General features: G+C 55.1%; 1 protein-coding gene across 2 annotated transcripts; it reads right to left on the reverse strand.

The window, feature by feature from the left end:
• Positions 1 to 1707: 1707 nt before the first annotated feature.
• Positions 1708 to 16997, reverse strand: EXTL1 (exostosin like glycosyltransferase 1). Of its 2 annotated transcripts, XR_005989461.1 has the most exons (12): positions 15353 to 16997; positions 9420 to 9510; positions 9010 to 9117; positions 8077 to 8196; positions 7370 to 7502; positions 7077 to 7183; positions 6195 to 6284; positions 5288 to 5374; positions 4539 to 4699; positions 3139 to 3310; positions 2442 to 2988; positions 1708 to 2363 (listed from the first exon to the last, which is right to left on the reverse strand). XR_005989461.1 is itself a non-coding variant. In XM_041767075.1 (11 exons), the coding sequence occupies exons 1-11, from the start codon at positions 16126 to 16128 to the stop codon at positions 2818 to 2820; spliced, it is 2016 nt and encodes a 671-aa protein (XP_041623009.1). In that variant the 5' UTR covers positions 16129 to 16997; the 3' UTR covers positions 1708 to 2817. The 2 variants fall into 2 exon arrangements, 1 of the variants encoding a protein (XP_041623009.1); XM_041767075.1 differs by having other exon boundaries at positions 1708 to 2988.
• Positions 16998 to 22985: the final 5988 nt, after the last annotated feature.

Genomic DNA, 22985 nt, shown 5'->3' on the forward strand with positions numbered 1-22985 from the left:
GAGGCTTGTCACCACCTAGCACCCAGCTGGTTTCTTCTTTCCTTATTCCCCCAGCCCAGGAAACTTGTGCTGACACCATGATGCCTTTGCCACAGGTGGTGGGGGTGAGGGCAGAGATTTTAGCTCGGGTCCTGCCCTAACGGGCCACACTGCCCCAGGCCCACTTCTCTTGCCCTGATAGAGTCCCAGGGACCTCAGAAACTGAAATCTGATGTGATTGGGCCGGCTCTGCTGCCAGTGTAGCTCGATCTGCTCAAAACTTGAGGATGGACGATGAAGAGGAATTGGTTGTACAATGAATGGGTGGGAGACGTTGGCTTCCTGAGGTATATGTAGATTCCTGACTTAGGGGCAGCTTGTGTTTACGAGATGAAGAGGGGAGACTTGTCCCTAGTCTCAGAGAAGGCAGCACATCCACTCATTAGGCAGCCCTGGTCTTTGCTAGCAAGTGTCCTTAGGTCTCATCGGAGAATGAGAGACCAAGGATGAACCCATCTCACAGGGTTGTTGTGAGGACTGGAGCCAAAGCCTATCAAGCTCCTGGTGTTGCTTGAAGAGTGTGTACTCTGATCATTCTGGAAAGACCCAGCATGAGGCCGCCTTGCCCAAGAGCCAGGTGGGCTTCCTTGCCTCCCCAGGAGCCGCAATGACTTTGTGTTGACTCTGCCCTGATTCATAGCAGAGAGAGGACAGTTAGTCACTTGCCTTCCCCATGAACCTCTCTCTTCCCATCTATGAAATAACCTCGCCTTTCCAGCATCATCATCCAGGCTTACCTGTGAGCCAAGTCAGTGGGCTCTTCAGCCCCTCAACATCTGTGGGAAGTCATGTGGCTTGGGAGTGTGAGGCAGGGGACTGCCACTAGCTGTGTTCTATTCCACCCCAATCTCTGGGGAAGTGCCCTTCTCCCCTGCAGGCCCCAGGAGCCTGGATCCTTACACCCCTCTCAAGAGACACTCATTGCAGTGCTCCACTTTTCCAGATGAGAACACCAAAGCTCAGAGAGGCTGAGTGTCTGAAGTCACACAGCCACTGTGAAGCAGGTCTAGGGTTTCTGCCTCAGTCACCCAGGCCTCCCTCTACAGCAGGAGCTGAAAACCCTCTGGGCTGCATGTTGGTCCAGTGCGAGCCCTTGGGCTGGCAGTGCCCTCCATGGGTAAGGGCCCGCTGAGGCAGTTCGATGTCTGGGTGCCAAAGCCATGAGTGTGAAGGGGAAGGGTGCCTCTCTCTTGGCTGGACCTGGCACTCAGAGCCCTCCCCGTCCTGGGAAGGCTGCCTGGGCCACAGCTGTGTGCTTCCTCACCCACCTCCAACTGTTCTTGACCCGGGGCCAGAATGCCTTCCCTCCTAACTCCCAGGCGCCCCTCCATCTCAAGTAGCCCCAAGACTCCCAAGAGAGTCCTTTCTGCACCCCAGCTGTGATTGGTTCCAGGGAGGACCTGAGACCTGAGTCACCCAGCGGCCAGAGGTCAAGCTGGAGGATGGGGTGGGAGCCCTGGGGGACAGCATGTTCTGACCAGCCAGGGTGAGCTAGTCACGAGAGTTTCCAAAGCTGCGAGGCCATCAAAGCAGGAAAACACCTGACACCCTGGACCTGGACTGGCCCCATCACCCCCACCTCTCTTGAGTCACCCCATTCCCAGGCGAGCCCTGAGTTCCCCCTCCCCCGTGCAGCTGCTGTGGGGGTATTTATAGCTCGAGCGAGCGTGAGGGGCAAGGACACACGCTTTATTTCGGAAGTGATAATTCCAGTTCCAGGTGGATGAGCCCTGGAGAACCCAGCATCCCTTCCCCCACTCAACTGTCACGGCCAGGGCACCCCCGACAACCCCATCTCCCACCCAGCCCACCTAGAAATGGCTTCTTAGTCTTGAGAACGTGGGCCAAAGGAGTGGGGCTGTTCTTTCAAATTCCTCCGTCGGTTTTTCAGACCTCAGGCTGCACCCCACCAACACTACATCCCCTTGCCGGGTCACCCCTTGACCGAAGGGGGGCGTTTAGAGCTCCAGTCCCTTTCCGGTCCCTTTCCGGGAGGAGGGAGCGCGGTGCGGCGCTGACCTCTAGTGGTCGCGGCTGGTAGTGCAGAACCGAGGCCGGCGCTGGCGCTCGCACCCTCTCCCTCCCCAGGCCCAATTCCCCGGCCTGACCGGGAAGCCCCGAAACTGGCTTCTCCGCGCCTCTTTGTGCGAAGATCGCGCCTGCCAATGCAGGCATCTGTGGGCAGCTGCGCCACTGCCAGACTAGGAACCCCGGGGGTGGGGGGTAGAGTTCGGTCTCGCTCGGCACCTGTCCACATTGCCGACCGCGGCACAGGGCCAGGTACGCAGCTGGTGTCGTCTGTTCATCGAATATTGGTGAAGCACCTGCCAGGCCAGAGAGGAGAGAACATGCCCCACCCACCGCGGGGGCTTCCAGGCTAGTCCTGGGGCCTGACCATGTACCTTGCAAAGCAGCATGAACAGTGGGAAACCCCCGACTGTGAAAGCGCAGAGGATCCGGGTCGGGGATGGGGGTCAGGCAAGCCCGTGGAGGAGGCGAAGATCTGAAAGACAAGTAGAAGTCAGCTCCCACGGGGGAGCGGAGAAAGGCCCTCCCGCCAAGGGTGAGCGATGGCTGGGGCATGGCTGGGGCACGGCTAGAGCAAGCGCTTTGCACCTGTGACCTGCCGGGCAGCGGCCTGGAAGGTGCAACACATCTGACGTGTTGGCTAATTGGCAGCCTTGATTGGATCTCCAGATGTGCCACGGATCCCACCCCCACCCCCGCAGATGCAGTGCCCCCTGGGAGCAGGCCTGGGGCCTCCACCGCTGCTCTCTCCTAGGGTTTCTCCAGGCTGCGATACTTCTTGCGGAGTACGGACACGGGGTCTTTGAAGAGTACTGGGTCCAGACGGAGGCGAGAGGAAACCAGGGGCATGTAGCCAAACTCCGCTGCCATCTGATTGATGCAGTCCTGGGCTGGCGGCTGCTGTACCGAGGCCCCAGGCGCCTAAGGGGGAGGGGAAATGGGTTGGAGGTCTTCTCTCCTCCTTCTGGACCCACCCTCATGCCCCCATACCCTGCAGCAATAAAGGATTCATATTAAACAGGAAATCCCTTCCCCAGCCAGCGCCCTCCTAGTGCCAACCTAGATCCTCACCAGTGGAGGCCTAGCCTCTGGATGCTGCTTCCCGTAGGGCACCTTGATAGGGGGCAGCTTGGTGACAGCTGCTACTAGGAAGTTCATCAGGACATCCACACAGGTGGGTGCTTCATCTGCCAGGGTTCTCAGAACCTTGGGCAGGGAGTGGGTGAAGAGGGTGTGATAATACCTGCGCAAGAGGAGATGACAGGGAGAGGTTGCAGCCTAATTCACCCACCACCCGTCCCTGCCAGGCCCCAATCTCTCCCAACCTCACTCTCCCTTTGACTTCAATCCCCACGCCTTCTTTAGAAACCCCTGCTCCCATCTCAGCCCTGGCTGCCTCAGAGAGCCCACACCAGAAATACAAACCTCTACTCTGCTGTGCTCTGTGGTTTGTCTGCAGCAAATGGTGTGTACTCCCTGCCCCCAACCCTTCCAGCTCCTTGGCGCTCCCACCCCTGGGCTCTGAGGTCTGAACTTGGCCAGAATGAGGTGGGGGATCAACTGGGTCCAAGGCCACTTAACATGGCAGGCCCCAAAGACCAGCCTCAGGAAGTCTGTGGATTAACCAGACTGATACTGCTCTGGGTGAGCCTTGCCTCCGAGAGAACAACCTAGGCCCACCCTGCAGACCTTAGGGGTATTTTTCACTCTGCTAAGAATTCCCTGCAGAGCTCCTGGGAAAGTCTATCAGAGGTTCCAGGTTACACATAATTAGTTTAAACACATCTCAGCAATCCCTCTAAAGGGGCCTCCCAGGATTCAGTCCCTACCCCAAAGACAGGCCCTTCCATCAACTTCTGGAAGGACTGGAACAGTCCCCAGCTCATCACACACACATTTATAAAGCTTTAGGACCAGGACGCCTGAGTGGCTCAGTGGTTGAGCGTCTGCCTTCGGCTCAGGGGCATGATCCTGGAGTTCCAGGATCAGATCCCACATTGGGGTCCCTGAAGGGAGCCTGCTTCTCCCTCTGCCTGTCTTGGCCTTCTCTCTGTGTCTCTCATGAATAAATAAAATCCTTAAAAAAAAAAAAAAAAAAGCTTTAGGACCATTCTCTTATCACCACCATCACCAAACCAAACCCAAATCCGTAAGCTCTACAAGGCTCTATTTAAAATAACACTAGCTACCATTTGTTGACCATCTGTGCGCCAAGGCCTTCATAGGGTTTTCTCATTTGATTATCACATCAGCCCTGTGAGATGAAAACATTCTACTGATAAGGAAACTGAGCCTCACAAGAGGTGAGACTTGCCCATCACACAACTGGGATGTGGCGGATCTGGGCCTTGAACCTGGGTCTCTGGGCTCTAGGTTGACTGCTGTGTTCACTCTCACGCCACCCTGCTCCTGATTCAAAGAGGGCGGGGTCTCTGGCCCTCTGCTCCCAGAGCCAGGGCTGCCACCTGTACCTGTGGTAGAAGGCAGCTGATGTGAGAACCATGGAGAACTCGTTGGTCCTCTCAGCCGTGTAGCCCCAGCCACCCTGGGCCTCATCCCAGAAGTGACTCCACGTCAGAAAGCCCACCATCCGCTCAGGGAAGCTCTGCCACACTGCAAAAGCAAAGTCCACCTGGAGAGACATTTAAGTGAGGTATGAGGAGGGACTTCCCCACCAGCTGGGAACAAGAGGCAACGGGACGCCTGGGTGGCTCAGGGGTTGAGAGTCTCCCTTTGGCTCAGGTCTGATCCTGGAGTCCTGGGATCGAGTCCCACATGGGGTTCCCTGCAGGGAGCCTGCTTCTCTCTCTGCCTGTGTCTCTGCCTCTCTCTCTGTGTCTCTCATGAATAAATAAAATCTTAAAAAAAAAAAAAAAAGATCCGGAGGCAAGGCCAGCCTGGCAGAGGGGACTCAGAGGAGAGGAGACAGGAGCATGAAAGTCTCCAGGAGTTCTGGCGGCGGGGGTGGGGTGCCCATCTAGGAGCTAGGAACAATGCTTTCTCAGCTGGAGCTGAGAACTGTCTTCAAGAGTCTGCTGAAAGCTTCCAGAGATTGCTAAGGAGGAGGCTGATTGGCTCCCTTGAGTGGTGTCTACAGTTGGAAGCTGCACCTCTATGCTGGCACCTCGATGCTCCTCCCTGCTCTGGGGACCCGAGGGGCTGCCCGGGCCCTCTGGCTCTGTCCCCGCCATACACTGGGCTCCTCGCGGCCCGTCCTCACCTCACTTGTGGTAAGACTGCTGTGTGCATCGAGGCTGAGGATGGCATCAGTGCTGATGGCTCGGTGCGGGAAGAAGCGATCACTGACCTGTAGTGGGGGGGAGGGGAGGCCAACTCAACGCTCCCCAGCCTCCCACGGTGCCCGTCTAAATATCTGCTGTGCGGAGCCCCTGCACACGTGGTATAGAGGCAGGGCAGTGGAAGCAGCCTGGCTGCCTGGAACTGGGACCTGGAACTCGCTGCAGCTCTCTGCACTTCAATTTCCCCCTTGGTAAAATGGGGCAGATGGTATCTAGGGGCCCTTCTAGTTCTGACACCTCAGGATTCCTCTCGTCACATGACATGTTCACCTCAGCCCTTGGGAGGGGTTGTCGGACATCCTTCATTTGAAGGAAAGGCATCCAGAGAGATGAAGGGACTTGCCCAGAACCACGCAGCAGGCAGGTGGCTCATCCCATCCCGGGTTCTCAGAAGCCACCCTCCTCTGGTTCGACTGGCTGCCATCTGTCCTCATTTCCTCAAGATCCCACGTTTCTCCTCTAGCTCATCCAAGACAGCCAACACACTCCCTCTGCCTTCTCTCGTCACATAAAACACCAGTTCTCTGGAAGCACAATCCACAGGGGCCAGGGATGGAAGCGGATCATTTCTACTGGGCCTGTAGCTGAGACCACGACAGACAGCCCATCATCCACTCCAGAAAGCTCTGCCACACCCACACGGTGCAAGCAAAGTCGCCCCTGGGGAGATACTTAAGTGAGTCATGAGGAGGGACTTCCCAGCCAGCTTCAAGCTGATGGAAGTCCAGATTTGGCTCAGGCTCAAGCAAAGCACCCTGTGTGTGCCCTCCCGGTTCCCCCACATGCAGGGGCTGGAGCCCTCCTTCCGCGCCCCTCCCCACTCCTCACCTTCCTCTGCCCGGCCAGGACTGTCAAGGGCACTGTTGTCTTGGGCCACCTGGGTGGAAGTGGCTTCTCACTGCTCCAGAGAACCAAGATCTAGGAGGAAGAGGGGGTGTTGCTGAAATCAGGGGGAGCAGCTGTATTGGGGAGTCTGGGAGAGTTTAGTTGGAGCCAAGGCCCTCTCTTCACTGCCCTGTTTTTGCCTCTGGGCTTCTGGAAGGTTCCCGGTGACAGGAAGGTAGCTACCTATAGCATCAGAACTGGAGAGAGTCAGTTGTGGTGGCTCCTGGCCTGGGCCCTGACCCCTCGCTCCATCCCCATCTTCCCTCAGAGGCTTTCTTTCTTTCTCTTCTGCTCCTTCATAGCATTGGCTGCTCAGCTCAGACGTCCCATCTGTGGAGCTGCTCTGTCTGTCCTGGGCTGAGGGCTGAGCTAAGTGCTTCCCTCCCCTGTGAGTCCTCTCAAGAGTCTATGTGGCTCCTCTGGAAGTGGGATTTGACAGCTTGTGCCAGGAAATGCTAACTGAATCTGAATCTGGGGCGGAAACCTTTCTGGCTTTTTCTCTGCATCCTCAGCATCAAGCCCACGGCCTGGGTGGGCTTGGTGACTGACGGGTGAGCGCGTGAATGCATGTATGTTTACCTCTCCAGCCTCCCCAAGGGGTACCTGCTTTTTAGATGATTTCATCAGTTTCCACGAGGGATGGAGGGAGGGAAGGAGGGGGAGGAAAGGAATAAGAACCCTGGGACTAAGAGGAAGGCAGTGATGGCACTTGAAAGCCCCTCCCGAGTCTCTCCCCCCGAAATGTACGGTTACGCTTGAGGTCTCCATGTCTTTCCCTTGCCCCCACCCTGGATCCCAGGACCCCGGCTGGAAAAGGGGACAGACCTGGGCACAGTGCTGGGAGCCTGCCACCGCCTGGATGAGCTTCAGCGGGGGCTGGCCTGGGGCCCCCACCCAGATCAGGGCGCTGAACCCACCCACAGGCCGAGAGCCTGGGGGAATGAGACACAGGCTGTTAGGGGAGGAGGGGACAGGACCCCCTAGGAGGGACCTGAGCTGGGGACTCCAGGAGCCAGGAGAGACGCTGGAGAACCAGGGAGGGTTGGCAGGGCTCTATATGGATGAGGCTGGGAAGAGTTGGTGAGGGGACTTCAAGGTGTCCCCTCCCGAGGGCATACCCCGTTGTAGGTGGTAGAATGGGAAGTCTGAGGGGCTTGTGGAAAACGTGGGCAGGGCCAGGAGGGCGCCTGGGGGGCTGTTCCACAGTAGCGAAGGGTGAGCAGATGCTCCGAAGATCCGGTCCTGAATGATCTGTGAAAGGAGAGAGGGCTGTGCTGAGGGAGTGGCCGGTGTGGCCGAGGGCACGGTCGGGGAAGTGTGGACCTGGGAACCCCCCTGCCCCCCTTCCGGCTCCTGCGAGGGCAGCAGCTGCATCCCTGTCCGAAGGGTTCCGGTCCAGAAGTCCAGAGTGGGGGACACTCGGTGATGGTGTCAGGAGGCGGCAGATGGTGGTGAGCTTGCTGCCCCCCTTCCCTTCCTCACTCACGGCAGATGTTGCTAACAAGTCGTGAGATTCTTTCCAGACCCAGACTCCCCTTTAACACAGCATCCCAGGCAGCCGCTGCCCATCACCTGGGCTGCCAACTTGGCACGTGCTTCGGAATCTATTGGCCAGAGCTGTATCCTCTGCTGATGGGGAAACTGAGGCAAAGTGTGGAAGAGTGGAGAGGGAACTTGTCCAAGAGCTCAGAGCCAAGTCTCAGATTCATCCCAGAAGCCTCTTCAAGGGGAAAGGAAGTCCAAACAGCGGGGAGCAGTGTGGAGAGGGAACCGGGCTGAGGCAGGAGCCCAGCACCAAGGCCCCCTTCATGGAGGTCCCCCTCACCTCCAGAGTGGTGTGGATGACTTTCTCCACTGAGGAGAAGTAGGCATCCCACAGAAACTGGGTCTGCTGACGCAGGGCAAGGACCCTTGTGGGGGGCATCTCCTGGAGGGCAGCAAGGACCTGAGGCACAGAGGGAGGAAGGAGAAGGCACGGGGCCCTGTCAGGCTCTGACTCTGAAGAGGGACCACCTCGGTGGGAGGTCTGGGAACCAGAAGCTTTCTCCCCACGGTCTTCCATATGGGTTAGCAGCAGCCACCCTTGGCCAAGTCCCAGGTAACTTAGCAATTAAGAGTTCAAGGGTCACACACAGCTGGCCCTAGATGTCACTTAGTAGCTGTGTGACGGTGGACAAACTACTCAACCTCTCTGAGTCTGTCTTCATCTGTGAAGTGGGGATGATAACAGTACCTGCCCCATGGGTGGCAGTGGGGAATAAATTAGATAATCACGTTAAGTGCTTAGCATGTGGTAGAGGCTCAGTGACCGGTGGCCGTTATTATTAACAACCACACCGTCCTCACTTCTCAGGGGGTTCAAGCTTATGCATGTTTTTTCATAGCCAGGCGAAATTGGTTTCATCATGGAAAAGGTCACCGTGCATTTTGCTTTTCCTCCTCAGCCTCTATGGAGATACTCAGATTTTGGATTTTTTGTGGCTTTCCCTTGAACTGGTCAAGTCATGGGCTGGGCCCACAGACATCATCTGGTCTAACTTATCCCGTTGTACAGATGGGGAAACTGAGGCTAGGAAAGGCTCAGGACTTGCTCTCAGAACCATCAGGAGTCTCTGCCTCTCTCTGAGCCTATGGGAGCCCCAGAGGCTTGGGGATTGGAGCAAAACCATCAATATACACGTAGAGTGAGGACTGAGCGGAGCCCGGGGGCCGAGATCCCAGGCCCTTTCCCCACCCCGAGGCCAGGGCCCTGAGCCACCTGAAATGGGAGCCTCTTGTCCGCTACAATGGCGGCCTTGGTCCAATCGATGACTTCGGAGAACGGCAGCTCCCACCGAGGGCTGAGCAGCACAGGGATGCAGCCAGCCTGGGGAAACGGGGCGTCACTGGGGAGCCCAGTCCTGTCCTACACACCTCCCCCTCCCCTAGTTCCAAATTAGCGGCTGCTTCAGTTGGGGGCAAGGGGCAGAGAGGGGAGAAAGTGTTTTTTGGGGCGCTGGGTCATTCTGCAGAGGGTGTGGTGAGCCTGGGTGTCGGCACTCCTGCGTCCTGGAGTAAAGGAGCGAGCAGCTCACTGTCCCTTCCCATCGGCCTGGGCCCACGGTGGCCTGTCAGCTCAGGCAGGGGGCGGGGGGACAGGGCCAGGGGATGCCCAGCTTGGGGCTGTACCTGCAGGGCTTGGAGGAAGTGCAAGGCTTCCGGACGGTGGCCAGGGATGATGCAGAAGGTGGCATTGGGTAGCGTTGCCCCAAAGGGGGTCCTAAGGAGGTACAGGAGGGGGTCCTAAACATATGAGGCCTGAGACAGCTGCCCTTCACCCCACCCGGTTCCCTGATGGCCTCCAGCGCCCCCCCTCCAACATTCCCAGATTCATAGTGTGCAAGCCCATCACCTGGGGTTCATATGTCAGCAAACACTCAAGCACGCACACAACCACGCACTGAACCTGGACACAGACACCAGCTTCACACCTGCCCCTCACCCACGGTGGCCTAGGAGGCGGGAGCCCTGGGTTCTAGTTCTGCCTCTGCCCTCCCGGGTTCAGACATCTCCCCCTGCTCTTCTCTGGACCTTGGTTTCCTCACGTGCAAAATGGGAGGTGGTGGGAGCCGCTGTTCCCAAGGCCTGTCTGACGAGGAGAGGCACGGTCTGCCCGCCCACTGCTCTGCCCCACGCAGATTCTCTGGCAGCCCTCACCTGAGTGGCCTCCTGCCCTGCTTCCCGCCCCCCCATCCCGGGAGCCCAGGCCCATGAAAGGCTCTTCTGTCAGGAGGTGGGCCGGGCCCCCAGCCTGGAACCGCACAGGAAGCCGCTGCCCAGAGGCCCCCTCGCCCAGAGGACAGGCCTCCTCTGTTCCTCCCACCTTCTCCCCCCAACCCCAGGGCCACACTCAGACTGTGTGTGTTTGTGGGGGGAAGGGCTTGAGTCCCAGCCTCCTGAGAGCCCCTCCCTGGGACTGCCCACCCGGGGAAGCAGTGCCCAGGACAGCTCCTGGGAGGTGCGGGGAGGGCGTGGAGGGAGCGGGACTCCTGGACTCACAGGCCTGCTCAGAGTGGGACTGATGAACAGAGCCCTCCTCAGCTACAGCCTCCCTGGCCTGAGTCTGAACCATTGAACAGATGGAGAAACTGAGTCTCAGAGAGACCCAAGGACTCCAGCTTAGGGTCTCAGAAAGGGTAAAGGCAGAGCTGGAACTAGAACCAGGTAGGCTAACTCCCGCCCCTGGGTTATTTGAACTACCCCGGAACTGCGGCTCAGGGGCTTCCCAGGGGTTGTCTCCTGCCTTCTGTCTGCTGCTCAGGTGGTCACCAGGCTTCTCCTGGAAGAAGCCACATATTAAACACCAGGACTTTCTCTACTGCTTTGGTGCCACAGCACCAGCCGGCCACAGCCCTCCTCCCCTCCCCAACAAAGCCCTAAGGGACTGAGAAGCCCTAAGTTCAAGGCTACTGAGAACCCAGAGACAAAGCGCTTTCTGAATAAACTGTACTCATCGGTCCTCCGTAACCTCCACTGTTCTGGACTCTGTGTCTCTGCACATGCGCCCCCAGCCTGGAGCACCCCTCTCTGCCTTATGGCCCAGGGAATTCCTCCTACTGGTTCTTTTTCTTTTTAATATTTTATTTATTTATTAATGAGACACAGAGAGAGAGGCAGAGACAGAGGCAGAGGGAGAAGCAGGCTCCATGCAGGGAGCCCGACGTGGGACTCGATCCCAGGACTCCAGGATCACGCCCTGGGCTGAAGGCGGGTGCTAAACCGCTGCACCACCCAGGCTGCCCCCTCCTACTGGTTCTTAAGGTCTAAGCCCAAACCTCACCTTCTCTGGGAAGCCCGCCTTGATCTTCCCAGAGATGGCTCCCTCCTCGCTGCTCCCACAGCCTCCCGTGTGTGCGTGTGTGCGTGCTCAGTAAGAGTGAGCCCTGCCGACCTTCACAGAGCACCATTCTAAGTGCTTTACAAGTGTTCACGCCCTCACTCACTGTCACAGCACTCCCTCAGAGACGGGGGCCTGCGTGGTTAGTCCTCTGCTTTACAGATGAGGGAACGGAGGCCTAGAGAGGCCTCGCAGCTCCCAAGAAGAGGGGCCAGCGAGGCAGCTTGCAGCAGGTCTCTTAACAACGTGGATCCCAACTGGTGACTTGCCTGCCTCTCCCAAAACACGGAGCACCCGGGGCCATGTGGTCCTCACCTCAGCATCCCCAGGGTCTCGTGGAGCCCCTGGCAGAGACAGGGCAGGTAGTGGCTGCTTGGTGTGCAATAAAGGATGGGCCCGGGACCAGTGGGCCAAATGTCTGAAAGGTCAGTCTCTGCACCAATCCTAGTAATGGGTCTGGATGAGAGTGGCCAGCGGGTGGCCTTGGGAGATGCTGAGATCCCCGTAGGCAAAGGCAAATAAGCAGAGCTGATGAGCACCTGCCTTTGTATGTTTGCCTGCATGTGTGTTATGGAGGGGACACCACGGTACCTGCCAATGAAGTCTCAGGGTTTGGTCACCATATAAGGTGTTGTCATAGACTCAGGGCCTCAGCCCCAATGATGGAGTCAGTGTGGCTCCACCATGGCCCCATGGCTCCACTGGGCTCTCTTGTGGCCTGGTTATAGGCAGGGCCACATCGTGACTTCCATGTATCCCAGGCACTTTGGCCTTTGGGGCCCCTCTGCCATTTAAAAAAAAAAAAAAAAAAATATATATATATATATATATATATATATATATATATATACATAAATTACATTTGAGGGGCGCCTGGATGGCTCAGTTGGTTGGGCATCTGCCTTCAGCTAAGGTCATGACCCCGGGGTCCTGAGATTGAACCCCGTGTCGGGCTCCCTGTCAGTGGGAAGTCTGCTTCTCCCTCTCCCTCTGCTGCTCTCCTTGCTTGTGTTCTCTTCCTCTCTCTTAACTAACTAACTAACTAAATAAATAAATAAATACTTCAAAAAATTACATTTGATAACTTTGTTGATATAAAAACAAACACATTGGGATGCCTGACTGGCTCAGTCGGTGGAGTGTACAGCTCCTGATCTTGGAATTGTATACCTGAGCCCCATATCAGGTGTAGAGATTACTTCAAAATAAAATCTTGGGGTTTTTATACCTATCCCTACTCAACACATAGTATAATTTCATATTTTATTAAACTTCATATATATGCTAAAAAAAAATCTTGGGGTGCCTGGGTGACTCAGTCAGTTAAACATCTGCCTTTGGCTCAGGTCATGATCCCAGTATGCTGGGATGGAGTCCCCAGTCAGGCTCCCTGCTCAACAGGAAGTCTGTTTCTCCTCTGCTCCTCGCCCCCTGCTCGTGCTCTCTCTCTCTCTCTCTCATGCTCTCTCTTTCAAATAAATAAATCTTTAAAAGTAAATAAATAAAAATAAAATCTTAAAAATAAATGAAAACATTAATATTGTATATTAAAGCATTTTCTTCTACTTAAAGGTACATGTTTTTCTTCTGATTTTCAAACAAATGAAAATGTTTTCCTGGGTGCCTGAAAATACCATGGGTCCCAGGTATGGTGCCTCCTATATCCAAATAAGACGAAACAGAGGGAAAAAAAAAAAAAAAGACAAAACAGGGAACTTTAAAACATGCATTGAATTTATGTTTAAAAAAAAAAAAGCCCAAGTTGGGGAGAGCATATACACTCGTTTGCACACACACAGAGCACTTCAGAAAAGACATGAGAGAAAGTAGAAATGGTGTTTGGCTCCAGGAAGGGAAACTGGGTGGCCAGAGACAGGGGTGGGAGGGAGTTTTACTGTACACCCTTTTGTGCCTTTGGAATTTCATACCATGCGAATGAATCCCCTATTCATAAAAATAAATAAATAACAATTTAAATGGGTGGAGGTTTATTCCAAAGCAACAGGAGACTGTTCACCAAAGGTGGAAAAATATGGGCTTTGGAACCAGAAGTATAGGGTTTAAGCCCAACCCCACTGCTGCCACTACCGCAGCTGCCCCATCAGAAACCCGAGGGAGGCCCTGGTGAATCAAGGAGCTCCTCACCAAAGGGCCTCGGCTGGCTCTCTGAGCCTCAGTTTCCTGTTCCCTGAAATGGGAATAACAATACTTCCCTTGAAGGGTGCTGGAGGGTGCATGACAGTGGCTGGCACAGCACCCAGCCCAGGGCAAGCTCTCCCCACGTGCTCACTTCCTCCTCCCCCTCTCCCCCTCCTCACCAGCCCAGTGAATGTGGGGCAGTGGCCGTGGGACAGTGGCAGGGACTGTGAATTGCCTCTTTCTCTGGCCAGTACTTGCTTATTCAGGCCACCTTCTGGGGGCTCCCCTGTGGCTGGTGGCCTCTGTCTCTTACTCTGTCCCTCCACTGTCTGGCTGGTTCACTCCGGGGAACCTAGCCTCAAGCTACTCCAGAGATTACAGGCCTGTCCCTTGCTGATGCCAGACACAGCTTCTGAAAGTTCAGAGGACAGAGGCTGCAGGCATTGCACCTGGGACAGAAACTCATCAACAATGACTCTAAGGGGGTGGCCCACAGCAGTTTGAAAGCCTTGACCAATTCTGGCTAATTTGGGATCAATCCGTAAACACTCAGTGAGTCAACAATTCACCTACTATATGCAGCTCCCTAACTTCCAGCTTCTCAAAGAAGTTCAGACTGAAATAGCTTTCAGATTCACCAGTCACCAGCTGCAGAGAACGGGAATTAAAGTGAGCTGAAGGAACTTCCTATAAGCAAGAATAGCTAAGAGCCTAATCAGAAACTTGAGGGGGCGCCATGGTGAGCCAGAGAAACTTGTTCACTGACCATAAGTCCTGTCTGAGCTCCGAGCTTCAGGTGCCTGGGGTGGGGGGTGGGGGATCCCTGACTTTTCAGATCATGCCCAGGACACCTACTAAGAATGCGTCTCTGCAGAAGGGCCTGGGGGCCAAGGAGACAACATTGCATTCCTACCCCTGGCTGTGGGGCTCCCTGGAGGCCATGTGCCTTCAGGAGGTAGAGGGATTGCATTCCCGTGAGAGCCCTCTGGCTGAGAGAAGCCCCTGAGAAGCAGAGGCAAAAATGGAGCTTGGCCACGTGAAGAATTCCTAGGGGGGAGGTGGAGCTGAGAATAGCCCGTGTTGTTCTAGCAGAGCACAGGGGGATACCTGAGGGAGGGAGCAAGGGAAGGACACCAGAGTGACAGGTTCCAACTCAGGTCTGCCCCAGAGATGAAGCAGGAACCCTCAGCCAGCCGCTCGGGCCCTGGACAACCTCAAAAGGCCTTGAGATCCTGTCTGCCCAACCAGCCTTTGGACACCTCCGGCCTTCCAGGGAGGGGTGCAGAAGGGTTGGGGTGCTTAGGGGTTAACTGCTTTATCACCTGAGGTCACTCCAACTAACCCAGGGAGAGGAATTTCTGAACAACTCTCCCTGTCCCATAGGCCACCATGCCCCTTCCATGTCTCCAGGCAGCTGCGCTGATGGGAAGTTCTTCTGTAGGTCTGACCTCATTCATATTTGCTGTTTCCTTAAGGGATTAATCCCCCAAATTAGATACAAGAGTGGCTTCCATTGGAGACCAGTCCTTAATCACCATGGCTCTGAGGCATTTGATGGGTTGATCATAAACTCTTGGTTAAAACTCAGAATTCTAAAGCTGACAGCTTTGCCAACAGGCAACTCTGGATTTCAACACTGGCTGTGCTCTTTCTGTCTGGATGGCTTCAGGCAAGTTACTTAACCTCTCTGAGCTTACTGTCTGGTACACAAATGATAGCAGTTAGGATGATTTTATTTTAACCATTATATATAATGTAGCACAGAGTGAACACAAGAGCAGTGTAGGTTAAAATATTGGGAGAGGAGGAATTAGAAGAGGAGAAAAAGTCAATAGGAGTGAGTCATATTTTTGTTTTTACAGATCCCCCAAGGGAGAACTCCAAAACCTACTTTGGACACCTCCTGTGGCAAAGTACCATCTTGCTGGTGTTTCTCTGGGTCTACCCTGATTCTTTCCTGCTGCAGCTGAGGCCTAGCTCGTTCTCCCATCCCATCTCAATCCTGCCCTCCACCCAGGCCTCTGGGCTCACCCCCACTGCAGACCCCTCCCAGTCCTCCCCCCATCCAGGGTAAAGGTCCACTTACTGCTCGGGTCCACGGTTCTGCTCACAGCGCCCGTCCCAGGGGCAGGCAGGGGAGTCAGCGCCTGCCACTCGCCACCCGCCCCTCTCCTCTGCCAGGGCTAGCAGGGGCACCCCAGGGTGGGGGCTGTGCTGTCGCAGCTGACCAGGTGCCCCACCTCGCAATGGGTGGGCTTCAGGGAGAAGCGGCAGGGCCACATCAAAGCCAGGCCGGAAGGTGTCCACCGCGGGGCTGGCCTTGGCCACCATCGCCTGTCCCGGTGGGAAGGTCTGGGGGCAGAGGGCTGGGTGGAGACTGAGGACCAGCTGGTTCTTTCCCCCATTCCATTGCTGGGGCACCGGACTGCACTCTCCAGCCGGGGCTTCGGGGCCGAGGAGGAGGAGGAGGCAGGCCTCATCAGGGCTGACTGAGTGGTAGCTGGAGCTCTCAATGGAAGCCAGGATCCCGCGCTGAGTGTCAGAGATAGGTCCAGCCACGGGGGACACGAATACCTTGAGGCCACTACCCCTGCACTTGGAGACATTAAAGCAAGCTCCCCAGTCACAGTGGCTGCCATCACGGGGGGCTTGAGGAGGTTGAGGGTCATCTTCTGGGAGCTCCCCAGCCTGCGAGAAACTCTGCAGGAGCTCTGCATCCAGCCAGCGGGGCCAGCCTTGGGGGGCACCTGTCCAAGGTCTGGCAGGCACTGCCAGGCGGAGAAGGGGGAAGACTCTCAGGAGGACGAGGAGCCAAGAGGCCAACAGTGCCAGCCAGAGGGCCTTTCTTCTCCACGACTGCATGTGGCCACCCACAGCCAGGGCTGGGGGAAGCAGGAGGAGCAGGGGCTTGAGGGTGAGCCGCTGGAGCTGGAGTCGGCCTTCTAGTTCGGCGCCTTCATTGTACAGATGGGAAGACTGAGGCCCATTGAGAACAGGCTGCCTGTGTAAGGTCAAACTGCAACCACCAGCCAGGCACCGGGAGGCCGGGGAGGACCCGGCTTTCTGGCCTTGCCTTCTTGCAGTCAGGAATCTGCTTCCTTGGCCTTTGGACAAACAAGCCAGGCTTTGTCCCCCCCCAGCAAGGCCCCCTGCCCCTGGGCACTGCTCAGGCTGATGCAATCCCTGACCACACTGCAAGGCCACGTCCTTCTGCCCTCCTGGCTGCACCCCCTGACCTTGGCCTCAGCGGAGAGGCGGGCAGTCTGCCAGGCCATGGGGGACCTGTCAGGGCTCTCACAGGAGGTGGCTTGGCCAGGGTGCGGGGCTGGACAGAAGTGGGGCTGGCCTCCCCAATCCTCCCCCTGCCTCAGCAGCCCCTCAGTAGCCCTGGCTGCCCCTGTGCCCACTGGCGAGCACTCCTGGGCTGTGGGCCCTGCGGCTGGAGCTAAAATTAGACCCCGTGCCCCATGTGGGCTCTCAGGGTCAGCTGAGGTCAAGGCCTGGGTGCAGCCGTGCCCCCTGCCTGGGGGGGCTGGGAGTGCTCTGGATCCCTAGTCCTCTCCCACCCTGCCCCTGTCCCCCAGCCTAGGCAGCTCGGCCCCTCCTCCCCCACCCCTAGCAGCTGGGCCTGCACCCTCAAACTTAGATGAGCTCTCACGGTGCAGACACCGGGACCTGGTCCCAAGCCCCTGTCCCATAACCCTAAGCCCTGCTGGTGTCTCCTCCGGCTCCCTCTCAGGGCAGCATCTGGCCGGACTAGATCTCTTTCCCAGCCTGGCTCCTCCCCTGCCAGCTCTGATTCGTTCCTGCCTGGGAGGCAGGGTCTCCACTTAACCCCTTCCAAACCAGTTTCCTCACTGGCCAATAATCCTCTTGAGCGGGACCCACACCTCACAGTTTGCCTAATTCACACATCAACCCTCCAAGGCAGAGGTTTATCACCGTCATTTTTTTTTTTTTTTTTAACAAGTGAGAGTAGTGAAACTCAGAGAGGACTGGTACTTTCCGAAGATGACTAAGATGTGACAGGGCAGGGATTTGAAACCTGAACTCCTGACTCTATTCCTGGGTGCTCCCCACAGGTATGAGTGTGGGGAGTCTGTGTCAGTCAGCAGATGAGAGAGTCCACAGATGAGAAAGTGAGGTGTGAAGTGGGGCAAGGGAGTAGGTGGGATGGGGTGGGTGGCATTGGGTAAGATGCTTTCAACCATTCCCAGGCTTAGTCCCTCCTCCATCAGCATCGCCCACCAAATCTCATTTCAGGCCCACTCCCGGCCCCTCTCACTCAGGTGCCCAGGTCTGCACTTGTCTGGAGCTCTGCAGGGAAGGTCTTATTTTTTTTTTTAAAGATTTTATTTATTTATTCATGAGAGACACAGAGAGAGAGGCAGAGACATAGGCAAAGGGAGAAGCAGCCTTCCTGTGGGGACCCCAATGAGGGACTTGATTCCAGGACCCTGGGATCACGACTTGAGCCAAAGGCAGATGCTCAACCACTGAGCCACCCCGTGGAAGGTCTTGACGCTCACCCTCCAGTCCATGTGGTTCTGCCTGGCATTGAACTTGGCTAACCATTCATCCACAGCCATTGAGGGGTTCCCCTGCTTAGTTCCTTGGTCTGTGCTCTGAAGGGGGAGGGGGTCAGGAATAGGTGATGTCACCCGCTGAACAATTGCTGAGGTGAAAGGGGGACACAGACCCTGGCTGCCAGGAGTCCCAGTCTGTTGGGGGAGGCTGTATGGAATGGGCCAACCTAGAGTGAACTCAACTCCACCTCTTAACAGCTGGGTGATGTGGGGCCTCTGTCCCCTCAGCTCTATATGGAGGTAAAGAGCTTGACCGTGAGATGGTTGCCAGGTTAAATCCAGGCCTATCCCATGGGGTCCCTCAACAAATGGCAACTTCCTTTTCTTGCTTGCCTTCCCCAATCTCGGATCTGACCAGGGACAATGTTTTGCTGTCCGTGGGCAGCAGGTCTGAGGGAAGAGCACAGTTCATTCACCTAGTGCCCTCAAAGTGGCCAGCACAGGGGAAACTTGGCCTCTTTGCCTATTGTCCATCACTTAGTGATGGCAGAAAGGCAGACTTTCCCTGCACGCATCAGGCTTTCTCAAGTGGAGAGGGGCCTTTGTACTTTCTGTTTGCTGCTCCCGCCATTCACCTTGCTCAGCTAACTCCACCTCATCCTACAGGAACCAGTGAAAGGCTGCCTTCCTACAGAAAGCCTCCCAGACTCTCCTCGGGCTGGGTCTGGGACCTCCTCCTCTAGGTTCTCATGTCACTTCTTCATCCTTGTATCCCTGTACTCATTCATTCATTCATCCAACAAATACTTATTAAGTACTAAATGTGGGCCAGGTTTTGTGCCAAGCCCTAGAGATGTGACATTGAAGAACAGTAACAGTGTCAGTAACAGCTGACATTCTTTTTTTTTTTTTTTTTTTTAATTCATGAGAGACACACAGAGAGAGGCAGAGACACAGGCAGAGGGAGAAGCAGGCTCCATGCAGAGAGCCCCATGTGGGACTCGATCCTGGTACTCCGGGATCACACCCTGGGCTGAAGGCAGACACTCAACCACCAGCCACCCAGGCGTCCCACAGCTGACATTCATATTACATTTACCACGTTCCACACACAACTCCAGGTGCAAGTATATTAGCTCACTTAATCCTCTCCTAGGGGCCTCCAAGGAAGGTATTGTTGTTACCTGCATCTTACAGATGGGAAAACAGAGGCCCGGGCAGCTTGACTAACTCACCCAAATTCCCACATCTTAGCTGGGATTTGGACCTGGGCAGTCCATTCCTTCAGCCATTGCACCATCCTGTCTCTTGAGTGAGACGGGTACGCCCCCATTCTGCAGAAGGCACCTACATCCCAGAGAAACACCAGGATCCAGGCAATTACAGGATGAAGTAGCAGGGAGGGGGAAGGACAGGAGAGCTCTGAGGGCCGGAGGGGCTGCCTAACTCAGGGCCAGAGAAGTCATCCATCCGAGGCAGTGATGCCTGTCCTAAGACTTGAAGGACACAATAAGTTTTTTAGAAAAATCTCTGTGGCTGCTCATGTGGGAGCAGATAGGAAATGGCAGGAGTGGAGGCAAGGACTGCTTTTTATTTTTATTTTATTTTATTTTTTTAAATTTTTATTTATTTATGATAGTCACACACAGAGAGAGAGAGAGAGAGAGAGAGAGGCAGAGACACAGAGGGAGAAGCAGGCTCCATGCACTGGGAGCCCGACGTGGGATTCGATCCCGGGTCTCCAGGATCGCGCCCTGGGCCAAAGGCAGGCGCCAAACCGCTGCACCACCCAGGGATCCCAAGGACTGCTTTTTATTATGGCTCTCGCGCCCCCACAAGTCACAGAGGCCCTCATTCCACAGCTCCTGCATGAGCCCCGAATGTGGGCCAGACACGTTCTCAGGGCAGGGAACAAAGCAGACACACCTTGGGCTCATGGAGTTCATGTTCCGGGGCGGGGAGATGGGCAGTGAACAAAACAAATAACACATCCTGTATTATTTGGCAATAAAGCTGTGGAGAAGAGGAGGAGCTGCAGCACTTAAAGGGACGAACAGGGGAGGGCACACTGACACGCTGTCTGATGTTGAAGGTGAGGGAGTGGGGGGGGGGTGTATGTGCAAGGTCAGGTCACTCCAGCAGGGCAGAGAGAAACCAGGGCACAAGTTCTGGGGGCGGCATGGACGTGTGATGATGTGAGAGGCATGATCCGACTTGTTTTTGTGGCACCACTGGACACGGGCAGAGACAGAAGTGGGGAGCCGTGTTGGCCCCAGGGAACCTCGCAGAGGAGCCCCGATGGTGGCTAGGACTGGGGTGGCAGGGTGAAAGGGGTGAGAAGTCCTTGGATTCTGGGTATATTTCGAGCTAAGGCAAAACGACAGATTTGCTGATGGACTGGATGCCATCAGCAGGATAGAGCTGCCGTCAACCGAGACCAGGAAGACCAAGTAGGGAGCCAATGCCAGAGACAATCAGGAGTCTGGTTCTGAGGCTAGGAGTTCTGTTTCATTCACCCCTGTCTTCCCGGCACTGGGGTAATAAATACTTGCTGAACAAATACTTGCTGAATGAATGAATGGATGGATGGGTGGACAAAGTTGAGAGGGCTGGGAGGCCAAGGCCAGCTGGCGAGGGGTTTGGTAGAGGCCAGGTAGAGGCTCCTGCTCCCCCAACCCTGAGCACCCTGGCTGGCTCCTGCCCGTGTCCACACTCGTGTCCACACACAGGCCACCTCCTACGGCCCTGTGGGGTGGCTCTCAGACTGGCTGGCCCTGGGCTTGTCTGGCCTGCGATTCACATGGTTGCCCTGCGGCTTGGATAGAGGGAGAGAAGGCAGGGCATCCTGGCAGGTGGGACTGAGCTTGGCTCATTCTAAAAATGCATCGCTGGGCTCTGCCCAAAGCTCTGGCAGCCTCCATCGAGCTCTTCAAGGCTCCTCAAAGCAACCAGGAGTCCCCAACCTCTACCTGGGCTCTGATCAATGGCACGGTAGCCAACACTTGGGGGAGAGGCGGGTGAGACAGGGCAGGGAGGAAAGGACAGCAGTGAGGAGGAGGAGGAGGAGGAGGAGGAGGAGGAGGAGGAGGAGGAGGCGGCCAGGGCTCCCGTGCAGTGTGGGGAGGCTTCTTGGAGCAGACAGAGATCTTGGAGGGCAGGGTTGATGCAGACCTTGATGTGGATTGGAGACTGGACATGCTCAGGCTGGCCCCCCGGGGCTGGGGCACTGCAGGTTTTGCTTTGGGGAGCTACAAGGATGTGTCATGCTGCCTGGGGCTGCCCGAGCAAGGGCTTGCTACCTGCCTGAGGTGCCAGGTGTCATACTGGCCAAACACACAGGTAGAAAAAGGGAGTAACACCACTGTGTTTGATCTGAAGGGTCCCTCTTTTTTTTTCTAAGAAAAAAAAAAGCTATTTATTTATTCATGAGAGATACAGAGAGACAGAGACACAGACAGAGGGAGAAGCAGGCTCCCTGAGGGGAGCCTGATGTGGGACTCGATCCCAGGACCCCAGGTTCATGACCTGAGCCAAAGGCAGACGTTCAACCACTGAGTCACCCAGGCGTCCCTGAAGTTTTTTTTGTTTTTTTTGTTTTTTTTGTTTTTGTTTTTTTTGTTTTTTTTTTTTGTTTTGTCTCTGAAGTATTTATTCCCTCTCTGCACCCTGGTTCTGCCTCCCTCTGGTCCTTCCTTCTCTGAAATTTCCAGAAGGAATGTATCTAGTCTTCCAAGAGAAAGGGGCCCAGAGCATTAGCTCAGGTGCTCTTAACAAGCTGTGCATTCCTGTGCAAGTTACTTCACCTCTCTGTGTTGCTGTTTCCCCCTCTATGAAATACTGATCATAGCACATTCTTCAAAGGCTTTCTGGGAAGAGGATTAAATGAAGTCAGGAATGGACAACCTTTAACACATCATCCTGGCACAAAGCTAACGCCTAATGAATGTGTCCTCTCTCCCTCTCAGCACCAAGGTGACCATGCACCAGGCTGTGCATATGGGGTAGATTGGGGCCAGGGCTTGGGCTTTCTCTCCTGTGCCCATGTTCTTCCTGCTGTACCTCCATCTCTGTTCAGAAAGAAAGACACTTGGAGCTCCAGGAGGTGATCACCATGGCAACCCATCTGCTGCTTCTTGTTTGCTGCTGTTTTTTCCTCCAGCTCTGAGCTTTCTGGGTGTCTCACTGAAGAATTCACAAGTGTGGGAGGCTGGAGGCCATGGGAAGCTCTGGGGTCTCAGCTCTCACTTGCCTGAGCACTGATAACCCCAAACTGTGGTGAATCCCCACAGGACTCTATGATATCAACCCAGCTCCAGCTAAAGTGGATCCCAGACCTGGGGCAGGGCCAAGGAAGCTCCTAGGGGCTCTGGGGTTGGAAGTCAGGGAAAGCAGGTCTCTTCCACTCCCCCAGGTATAGCTATTGACCTTGGATAAGTCACACTCTTTTCCTGGAACTTCAATTTCTCTCCATCAGCCTAACATGGAAGCAGGACTAGATTTTAGAGCACAAAGATCTGAAATTCTTACTGAGAAGTAATTCTGACAGTTTGGAAGGCCGAGCCTCCCCTTTTTCATCCTAAGGACACTTGACTTTATAAGGAAAAATATACAAAACTTGGAAGCAAGGCGATGAGACAGTGTGAACTTTTATTATTCCACCGGGGCATCATCCAAGAAGCCCGCAAGGGTCATGTGACCCCCTACATATTGGGAGCCCAAACATTTTATAAGTATGAGAACTAAGACACTAAGTTGTAGAACACAAGTAAGATACAAACGATTTTTATCCAATAGCAGCAAATACACATGATTTATGACCAATAGAGATCACCCCAAAGCTTGTAAATCATGCCCTATAGGGTATTTGCCAGGTTGGAATCTGATTAGCAATCTTATTCATCGACTATCCTCAACGAGTCTCCTGAACCAGCTCTGTCATCCTATAGTTTCCTTATGAATGAGTGAAATACAACTTTGACACGTGCTTGCTATGCAGGGGTACAATCATTTTTTAAAAAAACACTTGGAAGATTATAATTTGATAGCTCAGTGAACCTCATTTTCCTCTCCTGTAAAATTCAAGAGGAATTCAAGGGAATTTGAGGGAAGGGCCCATACATTTGCTCCCCATATACCAGGCACTATTGAGCTCCTTGTGTACATGATTTCATTTAGGCCTCACAATAGCATTGT

The sequence above is a fragment of the Vulpes lagopus genome, chromosome 8, assembly GCF_018345385.1.
Source record: "Vulpes lagopus strain Blue_001 chromosome 8, ASM1834538v1, whole genome shotgun sequence".
In the NCBI taxonomy this organism is placed as follows: Eukaryota; Metazoa; Chordata; class Mammalia; order Carnivora; family Canidae; genus Vulpes; species Vulpes lagopus.